At 36.9% G+C, this 20,876-nt stretch overlaps 1 protein-coding gene across 1 annotated transcript in view; it reads left to right on the top strand.

The window, feature by feature from the left end:
• Nucleotides 1-19,969, top strand: part of CFAP210 (cilia and flagella associated protein 210) — a 38,778-nt gene extending 18,809 nt beyond the window's left edge. The window contains exons 5-9 of the mRNA XM_007183246.2: nucleotides 4,812-4,968; nucleotides 10,004-10,143; nucleotides 12,188-12,380; nucleotides 13,493-13,657; nucleotides 19,541-19,969. Coding sequence (XP_007183308.1) covers nucleotides 4,812-4,968; nucleotides 10,004-10,143; nucleotides 12,188-12,380; nucleotides 13,493-13,657; nucleotides 19,541-19,885 — 1,000 coding nt within the window. The 3' untranslated portion in view covers nucleotides 19,886-19,969. The remainder of the gene's footprint in view (nucleotides 1-4,811; nucleotides 4,969-10,003; nucleotides 10,144-12,187; nucleotides 12,381-13,492; nucleotides 13,658-19,540) is intronic.
• The last annotated feature ends 907 nt before the right edge of the window (nucleotides 19,970-20,876 follow it).

Raw genomic sequence — 20,876 nt, 5'->3', positions numbered from 1 at the left:
CTGGCTAATGGCTTATCAATTTTGTTTATCTTCTCAAAGAACCAACTTTTAGTTTTATTGATCTTTGCTATTGTTTTCTTTGTTTCTATTTCATTTATTTCTGCTCTGATCTTTATGATTTCTTTCCTTCTGCTAACTTTGGGTTTTGTTTGTTCTTCTTTCTCTAGTTTCTTTAGGTGTAAGGTTAGATTGTTTACTTGAGATTTTTCTTGTTTCTTTAGGTAGGCTTGTATAGCTATAAACTTCCCTCTTAGAACCGCTTTCGCTGCGTCCCATAGGTTTTGGGTCATCGTGTTTTCATTGTCATTTGTCTCTAGGTATTTTTTTATTTCCTGTTTGATTTCTTCAGTGATCTCTTGGTTATTTAGTAACGTATTGTTTAGCCTCCATGTGTTTGTCTTTTTTACGTTTTTTTCCCTGTAATTCATTTCTAATCTCATAGCGTTGTGGTCAGAAAAGATGCTTGATATGATTTCAATTTTCTTAAATTTACTGAGGCTTGATTTGTGACCCAAGATGTGATCTATCCTGGAGAATGTTCCGTGCGCACTTGAGAAGAACGTGTAATCTGCTGTTTTTGGATGGAATGTCCTATATACATCAATTAAATCTATCTGGTCTATTGTGTCATTTAATGCTTCTGTTTCCTTATTTATTTTCATTTTGGATGATCTGTCCATTGGTGTAAGTGAGGTGTTAAAGTCCCCCACTATTATTGTGTTACTGTCGATTTCCTCTTTTATAGCTGTTAGCAGTTGCCTTATGTATTGAGGTGCTCCTATGTTGGGTGCATATATATTTATAATTGTTATATCTTCTTCTTGGATTGATCCCTGGATCATTATGTAGTGTCCTTCCTTGTCTCTTGTAACATTCTTTATTTTAAAGTCTATTTTATCTGATATGAGTATAGCTACTCCAGCTTTCTTTTGATTTCCATTTGCATGGAATATCTTTTTCCATCCCCTCACTTTCAGTCTGTATGTGTCCCTAGGTCTGAAGTGGGTCTCTTGTAGACAGCATATATATGGGTCTTGTTTTTGTATCCATTCAGCCAGTCTATGTCTTTTGGTTGGGGCATTTAATCCATTCACATTTAAGGTAATTATCGACATGTATGTTCCTATGACCATTTTCTTAATTGTTTTGGGTTTGTTTTTGTAGGTCCTTTTCTTCTCTTGTGTTTCCCACTTAGAGAAGTTCCTTTAGCATTTGTTGTAGAGCTGGTTTGGTGGTGCTGAATTCTCTTAGCTTTTGCTTGTCTGTAAAGCTTTTGATTTCTCCATCAAATCTAAATGAGATCCTTGCTGGGTAGAGTAATCTTGGTTGTAGGTTCTTCCCTTTCATCACTTTAAGTATATCATGCCACTCCCTTCTGGCTTGCAGAGTTTCTGCTGAGAAATCAGCTGTTAACCTTATGGGAGTTCCCTTGTATGTTATTTGTCGTTTTTCCCTTTCTGCTTTCAATAATTTTTCTTTGTCTTTAATTTTTGCCACTTTGATTACTATGTGTCTCGGTGTGTTTCTCCTTGGGTTTATTCTGTATGGGACTCTCTGCGCTTCCTGGACTTGGGTGGCTATTTCCTTTCCCATGTTAGGGAAGTTTTCGACTATAATCTCTTCAAATATTTTCTCTGGTCCTTTCTCTCTCTCTTCTCCTTCTGGGACCCCTATAATGCGAATGTTGTTGCGTTTAATGTTGTCCCAGAGGTCTCTTAGGCTGTCTTCATTTCTTTTCATTCTTTTTTCTTTACTCTGTTCCGCAGCAGTGAATTCCACCATTCTGTCTTCCAGGTCACTTATCCGTTCTTCTGCCTCAGTTATTCTGCTATTGATTCCTTCTAGTGTAGTTTTCATTTCAGTTATTGTATTGGTCATCTCTGTTTGTTTGTTCTTTAATTCTTCTAGGTCTTTGTTAATCATTTCTTGCATCTTCTCAATCTTTGCCTCCATTCTTATTCCGAGGTCCTGGATCATCTTCACTATCATTATTCTGAATTCTTTTTCTGGAAGGTTGCCTATCTCCACTTCATTTAGTTGTTTTTCTGGGGTTTTTTCTTGTTCCTTCATCTGGTACATAGCCCTCTGCCTTTTCATCTTCTCTGTCTTTCTGTAACTGTGGTTTTTGGTCCACAGGCTGCAGGATTGTAGTTTTTCTTGCTTCTTGCTTCTGTTGTCTGCCCTCTGGTGAGGCTATCTCCTGAACCACATTTTGGGTAGGGGTCCCTTCCACTTTTATAGGAGTTCTATGTAACATCTATATAAAGTCAAGTCAGATCTGGGCTAGATCAATACAGATTTGGGAGCTTCAGAATGTGAATCAGGGGTAGCAAAGAGGTTTCATGACAAATTCTGCTCTGACGGTTTGGCAGAGGCTGCCAGTTCATTGGGCTGAGCAGGACCAAGATTTTTGCATTGATTTTTGTTTTGAATTGATTATTGATGTCTGCTACGGTCATGGGTGTTAGAAGTAAAGACATAAATGTTATGTATTTCTTCCCTGAACTAGAGGATCTCGGATTTCCTTCAAAATGTTGACTTTGCATTAAGCTAAACTTATGGCAGATAGTTGAGTAGTCTACCCAAACTAAGGTAAAAGTCTTTACTGACAGTCTTTATTTAATAGTTATATAAATCCCTGTCAATATTATCTCTTCACTGACACTAGAGACATTTTTTTCTTATTCACTCTCAGAATAGGTAAATTTTTTTTTGGCTAAAACAATGAATTGTCCAATACGTGTATAGGTATAATGTTAGTGATTTCCAGATTTGCTAAGGAATGTTAAAATTGCAAATGTTTTATATCTTGTTTTCCCTTAAAGTAGCAATTTTAAAACTTCAAAAACTTTCTCAAAATTAGATACATCTCTTTTTATAATGTCCTTTAAATCTTGATTATTGACGTGAATTTGCTTCTAAGAGATTGGTATACTATTAAATAGTTCTAACAAACTAAACAAATAAATAAAAATTTGAAAACCTAGTATTTTTAGGGCAATCATAAAGTTGATTTAGCTGTGGCCAACAGTGACTTTTTTCTTAGCTCCTCCTAAAGAGACTGACTGTGACTCTAAGTGGCTGCTTACTCACCTGTTCTGAATTGGCTTAATAATTCCAAAGTGAACTTACTGGCTCACTTAACTGTAGAGTCCTCTGTGGCACAGGGAAGGGAATTTTCCCCCCTCCCTGAAGCCAAGAAAAAAATGTTTTGATTGGGTGCATATGAAAGAAAGGTTTACTCCTCAGTCTTTTTGTCTATTTAAGTGGGTTGTTTACCCACTCTGTACCCACCTGTTCGGGAAGAAAAAGAACTGGAGACAACTGATAGCACCAGTGGAGCAGCCTGCACACGTGTTGATTGGCTGACGGGGATGCGTGGGCGCATAGACAAAGATACCGGGGTGGGGGGCCTTGAGTTGTTTTGCCAGTATGCTGAGGATTGACTGCCAGATGCGGGCGCGGAGAGTCTGCAATAAACTACTGATGGTGGATGCTCCTGGTTGTGATGGTGGTGGGGTTGGGGGGGTGTGGGTTGTAGAGGTAGAGCTGGAGCTAAATGCAGATCAGAGCTCTGCAGTGAGGACACTGCTCAGGGATCTCTGAAGAACTCACTCATAAGCCCTGTGAGACAACCAGCATTTAATGACTAACCACTCAGAAGGCATCAGTAGTTAGTCAGTGTTGGCTAGAGAAAGGATAACCACCAAAGTGGCCAGCTGGGTAAGGAAGTTGTTGCCCTTCTTCCATCAGACCCCATCTCCTGAGAGGCCAGACCCATAGCTTAGATAGCATCTTCTAGTGCTGAAATTGAAAAGCAGTAGGGATTAGGGACTTTTCTGTAAAATAATGTCACCATTTCAGCATACTGTCTGTCATTCAGTTAACTGGTTCTTTCTAAAGGAAAGGAACATTTGAATCTACTTTAGGACTTAATTTTGGTGAGGAATGAAACAAATTTTGAAGAAAGGAAGATATTGGCAATCCTGGGTTAACCAAGATTGGATTTGTTTTTGTATTTAAAAAAATTTTTTTCTACAATTTATTTGTTTGAATCAGATTCCAAGTAAGGTTCATACATTGCAATTGGTTCCTATGTCCTTTTCTAAAAACATAATTAATTAATTTTTTTATTTGTTATTATTTATTTATTTATTTATTTAAATTTTTATTTATTTATTTTTGGCTGTGTTGGGTCTTCGTTTCTGTGCGAGGGCTTTCTCTAGTCGCGGCAAGCGGGGGCCACTCTTCATCGCGGTGCACGGGCCTCTCACCATTGCGGCCTCTCTTGTTGCCGAGCACAGGCTCCAGACGCGCAGGCTCGGTAGTTGTGGCGCATGGGCTTAGTTGCTCCGCGGCATGTGGGATCCTCCCAGACCACGGCTCGAACCCGTGTCCCTGCATTGGCAGGCAGATTCTCAACCACTGCGCCACCAGGGAAGCCCCTATTTTTAAATTTATTTTGGCTGTGCCAGGTCTTAGTTGTGGCACGCGGGATCTTTAGTTGTGGCATGCGGACCTCTTAGTTGCAGCACGCAGGCTTCTGAGTTGCAGCATGCATGTGGGCTCTACTTCCCAGAACCCAGGCCTCCTGCATTGAAAGCGCAGAATCTTACCCACTGGACCACCAGGGAAGTCCCTGGATTTGGTTTTAATCGCTGCTCTTTACCTATCTGTTCTTGTCCCAAAAGAAATCCACAAGTTCTCCTTTACAGCTTCAAATCATCCCAGGTAAGAATCTAATTCATTTCTTTAAAATATATTCTATTTTTCTGCGTCACTCTCAGTTATAATTATGTTTTCTTCTTCAGAATAAAGGAACATGAAGAGGAAGAAGAGAGAAGGAGAAAAGAGGAAGAAAAGGATGCTGAGGAAATAAAGCAACAGAATTCATTATATGAAATAGAAATGAAAAAAAAAAGAGGAAAGAGGAAAGAAGAGATCAATGAAAGCAGGAGACTATTTTTTGTAAGTTGAAAATACTTCAAAAATGTATCTCTTCAAAAAATGTACAAAGTCCAATGCCAAATTTTTAATATGTTTTTTATAAATAATAGTGGTATAGAAAACAAGTTTGCTATTAAGTTGGGTTTTTAAGTGTACTTTGTGGGGAGATATATTTGCTGTTATTTCATTTGGATGTGCTCTCATTCATGAACAAGAATTAAGAGAATGAGACTTTTTAAAAATGAATTTTGTTATCCTAAAAATGAGAGTTGTTATGAGCAATGAATGGGGTGATATGTGTTTGGTATCTCCTGCACTATTAATATGTGCTGAATAAATGGTAATAATTATTTTATGGTAGATGCAATTTATTTTGTAATTTTTTATATTCATTTCTTTAAAGTTATTTTTAATTCTTAAGTAACATATACACAGATTTAAAACATCAAACGTCACCAAAATGCTTAAAAGAAGAGTAACAGTCATTGCTTCACTCCTTCTGCTTCTTGGAAAATTATATTCTAAATAATCTATATATTTTAGGGACTTCCCTGGTGGCGCAGTGGTTAAGAATCCGCCTGCCAATGCAGGGGACACGGGTTCGAGCCCTGGTCTGGGAAGATCCCACATGCCACGGAGCAACTAAGCCCGTGTGCCACAACTACTGAGCCTGCGCTCTAGAGCCCGCGAGCCACAACTACTGAGTCCGTGTGCCACAACTACTGAAGCTGCGCGCCTAGAGCCCGTGCTCCCTAACAAGAGAAGCCACTGCAATGAGAAGCCCACGCGCCACAATGAAGAGTAGTCCCCGCTCACCGCAACTAGAGAAAGCCTGCGCGCAGCAACGGAGACCCAGCGCAGCCAAAAATAAATAAATAAATAAGTAAATAAATTTAAAAATAAATAAATAATCTATATATTTTAAAAAATATATTCAGCTTTAAAGATATGTATCTTGATTTATCAATTTTAAACATTTTCTGTCTCTCTGCCCTGGTAGTTGAGGATTTAGCTCTTTTCTAATACTGTCCCCTTCCCATCCTCCTCTTTCCCCCAAATCATCATGGCATAATTTTAGTTTAATCAGTATTATGATTATATAAATATTGTTCTCTGAAGAGCTAAGAAATATACTATGATTATAATTTTTTGCTTCCATAAATGTTTTTCTGTGGTTAAAATAATTCTCATTGTTTGCATTTGCTTTAAAGCTGTATACCTCAATTTTTTCCGTATGTTCAGTACATTCTGCCAAATGGTTAATCATATTAGTTTTCAAATGTTCAACTAAGTAATATTAAATTATCTATGGTTTTCTCGGAGCTCCCCCATCCAGAGTCCTCCGTCCTTCTCTTCCTTCTGGACTGTTTGCTCTCTAGGCCTGCTACTCAGCTGTCATTCTGGAGCTTCCCTGTGCCACTTTCTTGGGTCTCAGCTCCTATTTCCTGAATCTTATGCCTTCCTCTTTCTTGATTTATTCCTTCATCTTGCTGAAATACATCTTTTTTTTTAATATTTATTTATTTGGTTGCACCAGGTCTTAGTTGAGGCAGGTGGGCTCCTTAGTTGTGGCTCCAGGGCTCCTTAGCTGCAGCACTGGGCTCCTTAGTTGTGGCAGGCAAACTCTTAGTTGTGATGTGCATGTGGGATCTAGTTTCCTGACCAGGGATCAAACCGGGCCCCCTGCATTGGGAGCATGGAGTCTTATCCCCTGCACCACCAGGGAAGTCCCCTGAAATACATCTTTGAGTAGCTTCCGAAAAAAGGGTATAGAGGAGGTAAAAATTGTGAATTCTTATCTGGAAAGGTTATCATCTAAAGTAACGCTTGCTTTGGGCTTCCCTGGTGGCACAGTGGTTAAGAATCTGCCTGCCAATGCAGGGGACACGGGTTCGAGCCCTGGTATGGGGAGATCCCACATGCCGCAGAGCAACTAAGCCTGTGTGCCACAACTAAGGAGCCCGCAAGCCACAACTACTGAACCCAAGAGCCACAAGTACTGAGCCTTTGTGCCACAACTACTGAAACCCACGCACCTAGAGCCTGTGCTCTGCAACAAGAGAAGCCACTGCAGTGAGAAGCCCGCGCACCACAACAAAGAGTAGCCCCTGCTCTCTGCAACTAGAGGAAAGCCTGCGTGCAGCAACAAAGACCCAACGCAGCCAAAAATAACTAACTAAATAAATAAATTTATAAAAAAAAATTAAGTAATGCTTGCTTTATAGTTTGGATGTAGAATTCTGGGTTCAGAATTCAGAGTTTTGTATTTATGTTTTCATAATCATCTAGCTTTCAGTATTGCTATGGAAAAATATTATGCTATTTATGGTCTTCATTCTATGTATGTGCTCTGGTGTGTTTTGTTTTTACTTCCCTTGTCTCTCTTTCTCTGAAAGCTCTGAGGGTCTTTATCTCTGCAGCTCTAAGATTTAACAGGGACATACCTTGTTTAGGTCTTTTTCATTTTGCTAAGCACTCAGTTGATGCTTCAACCCATAAATGCATCAAGTTTTCTTATTTTATTTCTTGTATAATTTTGCCCCTTTCTATTTTGTTTCTTCCATTCTAGAACCCCTGTGATTTATATTGGACTTTCTGAAGTGATGCTCTAATTAAAAAAATTTTTTTCTCATATTATTAGTTAGGGTAAGACTCAAAAGTGTATAACAGAAAACCCAAAATAAAGAATGTAAAAAATTACAAAATAAATTGCAACAGTACCTTTATCTGAAGTGCAGAGGTGGTCATGCCAAGGCTGATATGGTACCTCCAGAATGAAGGGGGAATGAGACAGCTTCTCTTTTTTTGCTTTGCTATTCTTGGAACATAGGTGGCTTCTGTCCTCAGGATTGCCTCATGGCCTTGAATAGCTGCTGGAGCTCCTGGCCACATTCCAGGCAGCAAAAAGGAGAAAGGATGAAGGACAAAAAAGGATTTCCTAACTATCTGTCCTCCTTTTAAGGAACTTTTTCAGAACTCCCACTTAACAATTTCCATTAAATCTCTTTGGTTGTAATTTAGTGACACCTAGTTGAAAAGAAAGCTTGGAAATATAGTCTTCTAGCTGAGCATATTGCCACTCTGAACAAAATCTGGGTCCTGCTACTAATGCAGAAGAGAAGAAAGACTCTTGGGTAGGCAATTAATTGTTCCTGCCATTTTTGGTTTTTGTTTGACTTTGAGAGTTATTCTCAACTTTGTCTTCTAAATCTTCTATTGAATTTTTAATTTTAGCTATCAAAATTTTAATTTCTAAGAGTTTTACTTGTAATATTATTATTCCTTTTGCATAAAATCTTATTCTTGGTTCATGGATATAATATTTTTATCTTTCCAAGTCACTTTGGAATAGGACAGACCTTGTTTTGTATGCTAACTCTGCTACTTACTAGCCATGTGATCTTGAGCTGAGGCTTTCAATTTTTAAAAATCAGGATTAACTTTGTGTTAACTCTGGGCTTTTCTTATTATAAAAAAATCTGTATGAACATTTACAATAAACTTAGAAAAAAACAGTAAAATAAAGTTTTTAAGAAATAATTCAAAACAATCACTTTTAAGAGTTTGATATTTTCATTACCTTTTCATGTCAACTAATATATCTCCTAACCAGATTACAGCTTTGAAAAGTAATATCCCATAAAATAAAAGAGTACTTAAGAGTAGTAGGTACATAGTAGACCCTGAGTTATAAATACAGTGGAATATTAAATATTATACCTAATAACTTTTACCTTGAATTGATTTCTACTTATAGTAACAGAAAGCACTGATACATCTATGTATCCAGGCTGTTGTGTTCAAAGACACCTATTTTTTTTTAATTAATTAATTAATTTATTTATTTATTTTTTGGCTGTGTTGGGTCTTCGTTTCTGTGCGAGGGCTTTCTCCAGTTGCGGCAAGCGGGGGCCACTCTTCATCGCGGTGCGCGGGCCTCTCACTGTCGTGGCCTCTCTTGTTGCGGAGCACAGGCTCCAGATGCGCAGGCTCAGCAGTTGTGGCTCACGGGCCTAGTAGCTCCGCGGCATGTGGGATCTTCCCAGACCAGGGCTCGAACCCGTGTCCCCTGCATTGGCAGGCAGATTCTCAACCACTGCGCCACCAGGGAAGCCCAAAGATACCTATTTTTATGATGGCTAATGCAGATCAGGTTGTAGAATTCTAGAACCCCTCTGATTTATATTGGACTTTCTGAAGTGATGCTCTAATTTAAAAAAATATGCTGATATGAACAGATTTTTATTCTTTGTTAAAAAACTGACCTATTAAACATTTTTTAATTAGAATATACATCTGTATAATTTTTTGTATATGCACAAAAAGAAAGCCTGGACAAGAAAGTAGTTTCACAGTAATTGAGTCTGGTGGGTGGAATTAGGAATAGGCAGATGGTGGATGTGGTAGGAAGGACGCTTTACACTGTGTGTTTTTAAAATATTGTAAATTTGTGTAGCATATGACTATATTAACTATTCAAACATTAAATGAATGTATACATATTTACGGTATTTTTTCTGATTATAGAATTATTTTAAATTCATATTTGTAAAGAAATGAGATATTTGAAAAGAAATACAGAAAATTAAGATGTGAAAGTCACCTATAATCTCATACCCTAGAGGTACCTACTGTTAACATTTGACACATTTCTTCCAGTTATACATTCATTATAAACTTGTATTTATATATATTTGCAAAACTAAAATACTCCATGGTAGTGTTTTATATTCTGCTTTTTTCTCCTACTTACTGATTATGTTATTTGTATCTTCCCATGTCTTTGAGAGTGTAATTTATTTAACCGTTTCTCCATTATTGACTATTTAGAGGTTGTTTCCAATTTTCACTATTATAAATAACTTTGAGGTGAAGTGCATGGTAGGTACATAAAACGTAATGTCCAGCTCTGATTATCTCCTTGGGATAAACTTCCAAGAGAGAAATAATTGTATTAGAAGCTGTGACCATTTGACATTTGATATCGTATTAGATACCTATACATTGAAAGATACTTTTCTTTGTGATAGGATAATACACAATTTTTTCCTCCAAGGAACATTTGAATGATAAAAATACCATCAAAGCTGTAGAACGGCAGCAGCAAGAGGAAGAAGATGAAAAGATTAGAAAATTTATCAAAGCAAAAAAGCGTCTTACACAAATGGGGAAAGAAAAGGAAGCTGAAACACACAGGTCAGCTTCTAAAATAATTTTTGTGATTAATAAAGCACTGTCTGAAATTATTTTATTTTAAATCAGAAGTTGTGATATGAGAGTAGTCTTTAGGAAAAAGGTCTCATTATTTATGTCAGGGCGTTTAGTGACATGGTGATTTCAGCTTGGAGCATGTGAGTTGGGGTTCCCTTGGAATATTGATGACATCTGTGTGGTAGATAGATGGTTGGAAATACTGAAAATCTCTGCTTTAGGAGAGGGGTATGAGCTGGAGGTGGCTTTGTGAGCCATTGATGTACAAGTGGGAATTGGAACTGTGGATACAGGTGAGCTCACCTAGGGGGAGTAGGTAAGAAATGAAGGTGACATAGTCCCTAGGGAAATCCATAGTTAAAGGTCAAATGGAGAATGAAGATAATATGAAGACCAAGGAATAGTTTCCAGAGAATGGAGGAAAAGCAGAGAAACAGCAAGGGAGTGGGGGTGGATACTCAGTAAGAAGAGAGCAGTCATCAGTGTTAGATCACTAGAGGGATTAAATGAGATTTTAAAAATGAAGCACCCATCAGATTTAGAGGTCATTGCTTACCTTATTGAGCAGTTTGGGGTGAGATGAGGGAGGAGACTTACAGTACATCGTGTTTCTGTCTAGACCATGCTTTTCACTTGTGCAAAACCCTCTGATGGCTTTATATCACACTTAGAGTCTTGACTATGGCCCATAAGGCTCTACATCCATCCTAATTCCCAGCTGACCCCAGCCTCCTCTCTCAAACCTCATCTCTTACTGTTCTCTCCTTCTTTCCCTCTTTGTCACTCACACTGGACTTCTCCTGTACCCTCTTTGGGGAATGCTCACCTCCTTTAACTCTTTCAGATCATTACTCAAATATTGCCTTCTCATTCAGGCCATCCCTGACAATGTTATTTAAAATTACAAGCCCACACCCCACGTTGCTTATCACTTTAACTGCTTTCTTTTTCTTTGTTGCATGATACAGCACTATTTTAATTATTTATTTTGTTTGCTGTCTCTCTACCCCCCAACTACTGTGAAAGCTCCATGAAAGTAGAGATTTTTAATGTTTTGTTTACTGTTATGTCCCAGTACCTGGAATAGTCCCTGGCACATAGTAGGTAATCAGAGTGTTTAAAATATTGTTTTTGAAAGCCTAGATGAAATGTCACCTTTTCCATGAAGCCTTCCTTTTTTCTCATTTGCCCACATCATTTTCTAGCTTTCTCATGGCATTTATCACCCTTTGCCTGCATAGTTATTTACATAATTGTCTTTTCTCCACTTTAGATTGTCATTCCCCTGGGGCATGTGCTGTGTCCTTTCTCATTGTTTCTCCCATGTTGCTTTGCAAATTCACTCAATAATCGGTGAATATGTCACAATTACATTTAAAAGTATATTTTGCCCAATTTCCTTAACGAAAATGCCCCCATTCCTTTAACAAACATGTAGTTATTGTTGATGATGTACCAGGCACCATGCCTGGCCCTGAACTAGAGAGAGGACTTACCCTGTCTCTGACCTTGGAAATCTCACAGTGTAAAAGGAGAGTTATTTATCTTCATATAGACAGATGAAGTCAATAAAGTGCTATGAATAGATTGCAGACAGGGCATAGTAAGGATGAATTTATTCAGGATTTTGATAGCTTCTTCTGTTTTTGAGGTTACATTTAAAGAAAGGCCTTTGACTTATTTTTATAATCTATGCCTTCAATATTAGAGCAAGTAGGATAGTCTAATAAAGTATTTAAAAATATTTTTCATGTGGAGAATTTTACACTTTATTTCCTATACACACACATACACAAGATCATACTATATGCATTATTCCCTTTGGATTTTTAGAATAGACTTTATTCTAAAAATAAAGTATAAAATAAAGTATTAAAAATAATTTCCACTTAATATATGAAAGGAGCGATGGGGCTGCCTTTCAGTCTTGTAAAAGACTATAAAATATCTGACTCTCTAAATATAGTATATTGGCTCCATAAAAAATCCATTCATGAAGACTTGACAAGTGACGGTTATTTTGTTATAGGCTAATGGAGGAACGGAGAGAAAGAATAAATAACTTCCTGAGTAAACTAATGAAAGAGAAATTTGACAATGAAGATTTGATTATTGCTAGAGATATTGCAGAAGCTGAGGCTGAATGGGAAAAAAGAGAAAGAGAAAAGTATGAAAAAAGCAAAGCAGAATTAAAAGCAATTGCAGAACATAGAGCTCTTGTGGTAAGCAATTCAATGATGACAAATAAAAATCAAAAAACAAATTTGAGCCCTTTACACTGTAGTTTCTCCTAACTTCCTACTAATATACTCCCTCTGCCTCCCTGACAAAAACGAGCAGATTTGAAAAACAATGTATAAATTATCTTCCTATAGTTTTGAAATCAGACCATGTTTACTTTCTTTTTTTTTTTTTTAAACTTTTTTTTTTTTTTTTTAAAGGATTTTCTTATTTATTTATTTATTTATTTATTTTTTGGCTGTGTTGGGTCTTCGGTTCGTGCGAGGGCTTTCTCCAGTTGCGGCAAGCGGGGGCCACTCTTCATCGCGGTGCGGGGACCGCCCTTCATCGCGGTGCGCGGGCCTTTCTCTATCGCGGCCCCTCCCGTCGCGGGGCACAGGCTCCAGACGCGCAGGCTCAGCAATTGTGGCTCACGGGCCCAGCTGCTCCGTGGCATGTGGGATCTTCCCAGACCAGGGCTCGAACCCGTGTCCCCTGCATTAGCAGGCAGATTCTCAACCACTGCGCCACCAGGGAAGCCCCATGTTTACTTTCTAACAGAAGATGACATGGTAGACAATTACAAAATAAGATTTTTATAGATGCAAAGTAATAATAATCTCTTCTGTTTCAGAACCATCTGAAGTGCAAAAAGTTATTCATTTAATATACCTTTCGTTTGAATGTTTTTAAGACAAATCAAGTAAAAATTACCCCATTGTGTTTCTGTATATCTTAATCCTTCAGAATTTATCTCCTACATGACTGACTGTCATAAGATATAAATTGGATACTTTATAAACATTGTAGCAATTAATTTTTTACCTTACAAATATTTCCCTACCCTGAGATGGTCTTGCTTTTCTGTTCCTGTGTTTTTTTAAAACCAGTATCATTCTACTTACGTTTTTTATTGTGTTTCTTGATATTAAGGAAATAGAACAAAATCAAAGTAAACTGGCCATGTGGAAATCAGTCCATGTGTGTCCAATTTTCTGCCCCTGCATTCCTCCTGGCTGACTTTCTGCTTAGAGCTTTCTAACTTTGTGCCTTATTGAAGGCTGTTGGTTGCTAAAAATGGTTTTAATTTTTTCCTTTGCCTTTTATCATCTAGATGAAAAATAAAGAGGAAGAAGAAAGACAAAGAAAAATAGAGGCTAAAGAACAATTGTTAGCTATCCTGAAAGCAGACCAGATTTTCTGGGAGCATGAAAAGGAGAAAAAACGGAAAGCTGATAAAGAACGTCGAGAAGTTCAAGATGCCCATATTCAGCAAATGGTAATTATTCCTAAATGTTTATACTTCTTTTAGCAATAAATATGTAATATAGAGTTCATGATAGTTTTCTGTTTCCCAAAGCAGTTTCCTTTATCAAGTAAGAACAGATGGTCATTATGGTTATGACACAATAAAATGTATTAAAAATGTGGAGTTAGTTTTTGTTTTTATGGGTATTGAAGTTCTCACACTAGGTTTATGTCTTTTGCACAACTATTTATCCTTCTTTAGTTTCTATTGTGTTTTGATAAATATGAAAGAAAATACAAATGCAAATGACAGGCCATGATGCTTCCTTTACTTTTTCCCCCTCTTTAAAACCACTACCCAGAGAATATGTTGATTGGGATCACATAGGTTTCATATTTGAGGTGAGTGGGGGTCCCAGAGATTTTAGAACATGTTTGGAGGACCTGGCATCCAATCATTTGTGTCTAAAAACTGTTTTCCAGAATAGCTGTACCATTTTCCATTCCTACCAGCAATGAGTGCAAGGACAAGTTGCCCCACATCCTTGCTAACACTTGTTACTGCCATCCTTTAATTTTTAACTATTCTAGTATAGTGTTATCTCATGGTGTTATTTTGCATTTCCCTAATGACTAAAGATATTGAACATCTTTTCATGTACTTTTTAGTCATTTGTGTGCCTTGTGAAGTGTTTATTTAAATCTTTTGCCAATTTTTTAGTTGGGTTGCTTTCTTTTTTCTTTTTAAATTTATTTTATTTTTGGCTGCATTGGGTCTTCGTTGCTGCACACGGGCTTTCTCTAGTTGTGGCGAGCGGGGGCTACTCTTTGTTGCGGTGCATGGGCTTCTCATTGCGGTGGCTTCTGTTGTTGCAGAGCATGGGCTCTAGGCGCGTGGACTTCAGTAGTTGTGGCACACGGGCTCAGTAGTTGTGGCTTGTGGGCTCTAGAGCACAGGCTCAGTAGTTGTGGCGCATGGGCTTAGTTGCTCCGTGGCATGTGGGATCTTCCCGGACCAGGCTCAAACCTGTGTCCCCTGCATTGGCAGGCAGATTCTTAACCACTGCACCACCAGGGAAGCCCTGGGTTTCTTTCTAATTGTTGAGTTTTAACTTATTTTTTTAATGTGGTGAAATATACATAACATAAAATTTACCATTCTAACCAGGGGTCCCCAACCCCTGGGCCGCAGACTGGTAGCAGTCCGTGGCATGTTAGGAACCAGGCCACATAGCAGGAGGTGAGCAGTGCGCGAGCAAGCGAAGCTTCATTTGCCACTCCCCATCGCTCCCCATTGCTTGCATTACCACCTGAATCATGGCTCACGTTACTGCCTGAACCATACCTCCCCCTCCCGTCTGTGGAAAAATTGTCTTCCACGAAACCAGTCCCTGGTGCCAAAAAGGTTGGGGACCGCTGATTCTATTTTTAATCATACAGTCCAAGGGCATTAAGCACATTTACACTGAGGTGCAACTGTCAACACTGTCCATCTTCATAACTTTTTCATCATCCTACTCTGAAGCTCTGTACCCATTAAACAGTAACTCTCTGTTCCCCTTCCTCCCAGTTCCTGGTAACCAGTGTTCTACTTTTTGTCTCTGTGAATTTGCTTATTCCAGGTACCACATATTAGTGGAATCATACAATATTTGTCCTTTTTTGTCTGTCTTATTTCACTGAGCTTATGTCTTTAAGGTTCATTCATGTTGCTGCATGTGTCAGAGTTTCATTCCTTATTAATGCTGAATAATATTCCATTGTACATATATACCACATTTTGTTTATCCATACATCCATCAATAGATATTTGGGTTGTTCCCATTTTTTGCCTATTGCAAATGCTTCTGCACATTGGTATAAGATATCTGTTTGAGTCCCTGTTTTCAATTCTTTTGCTTATATACCCACAAGTGGAATTGCTGGATCATATGGTAATTATATGTTTAATTTTTTTCAGAACCACCATACTGTTTTCTACAGCAACTGTACCATTTAACACTCTGACCAGCAATGGTCAAAGGTTCCAGTTTCTCCAAATTCTCAACATTTTCTGTGTTTGTTGTTGATTATCATAATGGATTTGAAATGGTATCTCATTGTGGTTTTCATTTGCATTTCCCTCATGATTAGTGATGTTGAGCATCTTTTCATATGCTTATTGGCCATTTCCATTCAGTCTGAAGACTTCCTTTAGCACATTTTATAGCACAGGTGGGCTAGCAATAAATTCTTTCAGTTAATGTTTTTCTGGAGATGTCCTTACCTTGCCTTTTCATTGGATATGAAATTATTGGATATCATTTTTTTCAGCCTTTTGAATGCTTGTTCCAGTGTCTTCTGGCCTTCACTGTTTATGACTAGAAATCTGCTGTCAATCATATTGTTTGTCCCCTATATGTGATGTGTCATTTTTCTCTTGAAAATGAAGTTTTTTCTTCATTTTTGGCTTCCTGCAGATTGACTGTGATGTATTTTCCTTGAGTTTTTTCTATTTGGGATTTGTGGTGCCTCTTGGATGTGCTAGTTAATATCACCAAATGTGGGGAGTTTTTTGTTATTTCTTCAAATATTTTTCCTGCTTCTTTATCCTTTTTTCTTCAGGGACCCAATTTGCACATACACAGAGACATCTGATATTGTACCAGAAACCTCTGATAATTTTTAGTCAATATTTTTCTCTTTGTTCTTCAGATGGTATAGTTTCTATTGACCTACCTTCAGATTCACTGATTCTGATGTTGAGCTCATCTAGTGAATTTTTCATTTCAATTATTGAACTTTCAACTCTACAGTTTTCATTTGATTCTTTTTATATTTTTTATATTGTTTCTATTTCTCTGGTTAGATTCTCAGCTCACTCATTCTGAGCATATTTCCTTTAATTCACTGGATATATTCATAATAACTGCTTTGAAATCTAATTGCTAAAGTCAATATGCAGTTTCATTCAAAGTTAGTTTCTGTTTCCTGAGAATAATGTAACACGTTTCTATTTCTTTGCAGGTCTAGTAATTTTTGGTTGAAAACTTGACATTTTATAGAGTATGTTGTAGATTCTGTTTTGTTCTGAGAGTTGTTGTTTTAGTAGGCAACTGCTTTCCCTGGACGCAAGCTATGAAATCTGTTTTCACCACAGAAGGTAGCCTCTGATGTTTTGCTCACTTTTATTTTTTAAAGCCTCGACTCCTAGGGTTCCTCACTGTACTGGTGTTGACAGTCATCCAATAATATGGGTAGAGTTTATGTTCAGACACCTTCAGCCAGTAATGTTTTTACTCCTACCCCTGCTATGCAAGCTGTGGGCAGGTTGAGGGTGGTAGTCCAAAGAACACTAAATTCATAATTTCTCCCGGGCTTTTTTTGCCAGGCTCCTGAGGTATCCTATGTGAATGTGTTTTATCAATTAGCCAGGGATGTCTGTAGAGTTTATCATTTCAACTCTTCTCTGTCTCATTCCAGAATCTCCCCTTTCAATTTCTAGCTGCTTTGCCACTCAACCCAAATAGAATCTGACATCATTGTCCAGTTAAATTGCAAGTTTTCACCTCCTGAGCTGGAGGGATAACAATGCCCTCCAAAGAATGCCAGAAACTTGCGGTTCTTACCTTCTGATTTAGTAGCAGTTTTTCATGAAAAAACACTTCTCAAGTAGTTGCCTGTACATGGTCACTTACCAGTGCTCTGAAATGGTTGATTTTAATAATTTTTAATAATAAACTTGTTTTATGTGGAGAATAATTGGCCAACCTCCTCATGTGGCCATTATCAGAAGTAGGATCTGCCACATTATTTTGAAGCAAATTCCAGATATCATATCATTTTATCAATGTATATTTCAGTATCTATCTCTAAAACTCAGGGACTCTTTAGAAATTAACATAATCACAATTCTGTTACAACATCTAAAACAATTAACATTCAAAAATATAAAACAATTAACAGTCAGCATTTAAATTTCCCCCAGATTGTCTCAATGAATATTTTTTAGAGTTTTTTGTTTTGAGAATAAAACAGGGTCCATATATTCTATTTGGTTGATTGATATGTCTTTCAAGTTTCTTTTAACCTATAACAACTCCTCCTCCACCCCCATCCTCTGTTTTTGTCTTAGGTTCTCCCGCCTTGTCTCCATTATGTTTATCTTGCAATTTATTTGTTGAAGGAACAGGGTTTCTTATCTTTTAGAATTATTATCGTCTGCATTTTGCTGATTGGATCCCTGCAGGGTAGTATTGTTCCTCACATTTCATGTAAAATCTAGTTTAGGTCAGATTCAGGTTCAATTTTTTGGTGAAAATTCCTCATAACTGGTGTTGTGTATTTCCATTAGAAGGCATGTCATGATTGTTGTCTCACTTTGTGTGATACAAACAGCCTTTGATGATTGTTACCTAGATTTAATTCATCAGGTGGAAAAATGTTAGTATTTTCTCCTTCCTTCTCATCGATTTGCTGAAGTTTTCAAAGAAATTTTCATGATCAGCAGTTTCTCTGAAGTACAATTTTAAAAGACAGGATAAATATTTGATTCTTTAACTGTACTTTCGAGTTTTCAAAATAATTAGCTCTCTAGTATCCTCCAAAGGTATTTGTTACTTTACCCCCATGTGTTTTAATTTTTAGGATTTTAAACCAGTATTTTAAAAGTTTCTTTACAAATCTGTATTTATGCTTAATGTATATAAAGTTTGAGGGACCAGTCATATATTCCATTATGGTTACCTTTCCTTCCATTCTCATTTCTTTTCTGTACTTCAAATATTTCTACCTGTTCCCTCAATATCTTTCTACAAAACTGCTACCAAACCAATACAGTATAGCCCAACTGCTCCTTGTTAAGATCCCAAATTACAGCATTTTACCACTGATGAGATAGTCTTTTCTGATTTTTTCCTAATGTTATTGAATGTCATTTTCTATTTTTTCAAACTCCTAGTATCCTATCCCCTATTCAACAAATAGCATGAAAGCCTGTTTTGAAATGTAGCACTAACAAAAATTTGGTATTTTGTATTCATATGGTTGTTTTATTTCCTCACAAATTTCAATTCCTGGTAGATCTATCAGGTTTAAGCTACTATTTTATGCTTAAGTGTTGGTTACTGAGTTTGAAATATACTTTCATGAATACTAAATATATTCATAAGTAGACAAAAATCTTGATTTTTGATAAACTCAGCATTTCTTAAAATGCTTCTGAGAAGACACAATGAAAAGGTGTCAACCAAAACTTTATAGAAATCTTTAAAAACCCATTAGTCACCTCATATGAGCAATTAAAAGAACAATGGTTGTGTAAATTATAAAGTTAAAAGAAAAAAATTATGAAATGTTAGTAAACTGGTTTTTGGTAGGTAGATTGCTTACTTATTCTACCTAGCTCCAATACTGATAAATGTCACTTGTTCCAACTTCAAATTCTTAGGAAAGAGAATGTAACTGGTTTAACCACTTAATTCAGATATTCATTGCCGACTTAATCTTACGTGGCTGAGTCACATGGTCTATCTGGCTGATTTGGGACAGTGGGTTTGGGTGCATTCCTTCAGGACAGTGGATGGATGGGGACAGCGATTGGTATGTCTTCTACACTTGTCAAAAGTCACATCTTCTAAATGGTAGAAACAGGATTTTAAACTTGGTTATTTGATTTTTGATCTTAATTGCATGCTGCATTGTTTGAAGATGTACCATCACATAATACTGAGCCACTACTTTGAACATGATACTATTGTGAGAAGCATGGGAGAATTTCTGAAATAAACTATAGTATATAGTTAAGTCAGGACTTGTCAAATATCAGTGAGTTTAGAAAGCTCTATCTACAACTTCAAATGCTACATATATTTAGAAAATTGATTTTTTTTTTTTTACTAATACAAAGTATATTTTTTCTTTCCTTCCCAAATAGGCCAAAAATAAATTTAATGCACTGCAAGCAAAACAAGCAGAACTAGAGTACTGCAGACTTACTGAAGCTCTTGTGGCTGAAAAGGAGAAGGAATTTCAGGATTATGCCAGAGAAGTAATTGAATCTGAGTCTGAATCAACAAACAAATATATTTATCCTCTTGTAAAAGCTGTACAGGAAGGACCTGGAGGTGGTCGTGGACCAGTTTTTGTGGACAGAGGTGTATTAAGACCCAGCTATCAGGCAAATGATATCACTGGAGTCCAGCTCCCTTTTTATATCTCTCAGGGATCAAAATATAATACTTTTCAAAAGTCTAAGGGAAGGCTAGGTTTTACATGGTAGAAAAAAGTTTATTTTTAAGAAGACTAAGTCATAGCTAATATTATGAGCTACAAATTCAAGTGAATTATATGCTTATAATGTTAATAAAGCTGCTTTTCATCTAAGTACAATTATGTCTAATCTAATTGATTCTTCCCCACTCAAGATTAAGTCAGACTCCATTTTTTATTTTGATAAAACACAGACACAACCAAATGTAAAATTTTAGCCATTTAAGAATATTCAGTGGCATTAAGTATATTCATAATATTGTACAACTGCACCTATTAGTACACAACTGCTCTGATCTGCTAATTTGATAAAAGAAACCATAGCTAAAATTTGTGGCAAAGATGTAAACTGGAACTAGGACATTTTGGGTATTGAGAGGACTTGGTGGGGTGGGGGAGGTGTAAAAATTATGAATCCGCACTTAAAAAAGAAACACAGTACTAGGTTAGGAAATATGTTTAGGAAAGAAACCTAGAAAGCAATGAAAATAGAAAAAGCACATTGAAACTAAAAGTATTTTAATAACAAATTTGCACAGTCCATATGAAGCACTCACATTTTACATATTCTCCTGGCTTAATAAAACATTTAAAAACACTCCAGAATTTGAGAGTTTAATAATATTCACCTGCTAACACATATAAACCACTGAATGGTCAGAACATTTTTACTTAAGCATATATATTTTCAGTGACTAACTCTCAAGTTAACTAGGTTCATTTTCCCTAAATATGTCTAATTTAAATAAAAGCAAAAATAAACAAGAAACCAAAAACTAGACAATCTGTTTTACAAACTCAATTAACATTTATATGGCTTTACAATGGTAAGTGTTATATTAAAGCTGGCAGGCACAGAATATAATACAGTGTTCCCGCTGCTGAGAAATTTGGAGGAATTAAAAAGCAAATAGTAGCATTCCAGTTGACAGTAATGCAAATTCCATGTATAACCTTAAAAGTCTGCTGAGGCAAAAGACACCTTGCAATGTGAAGCACTA

This window comes from Balaenoptera acutorostrata, chromosome 8 (genome assembly GCF_949987535.1).
Source record: "Balaenoptera acutorostrata chromosome 8, mBalAcu1.1, whole genome shotgun sequence".
Classification (NCBI taxonomy): Eukaryota; Metazoa; Chordata; class Mammalia; order Artiodactyla; family Balaenopteridae; genus Balaenoptera; species Balaenoptera acutorostrata.
Note: the sequence above shows the minus strand (reverse complement) of the source record. Positions and strands in the feature narration are given on the sequence as shown.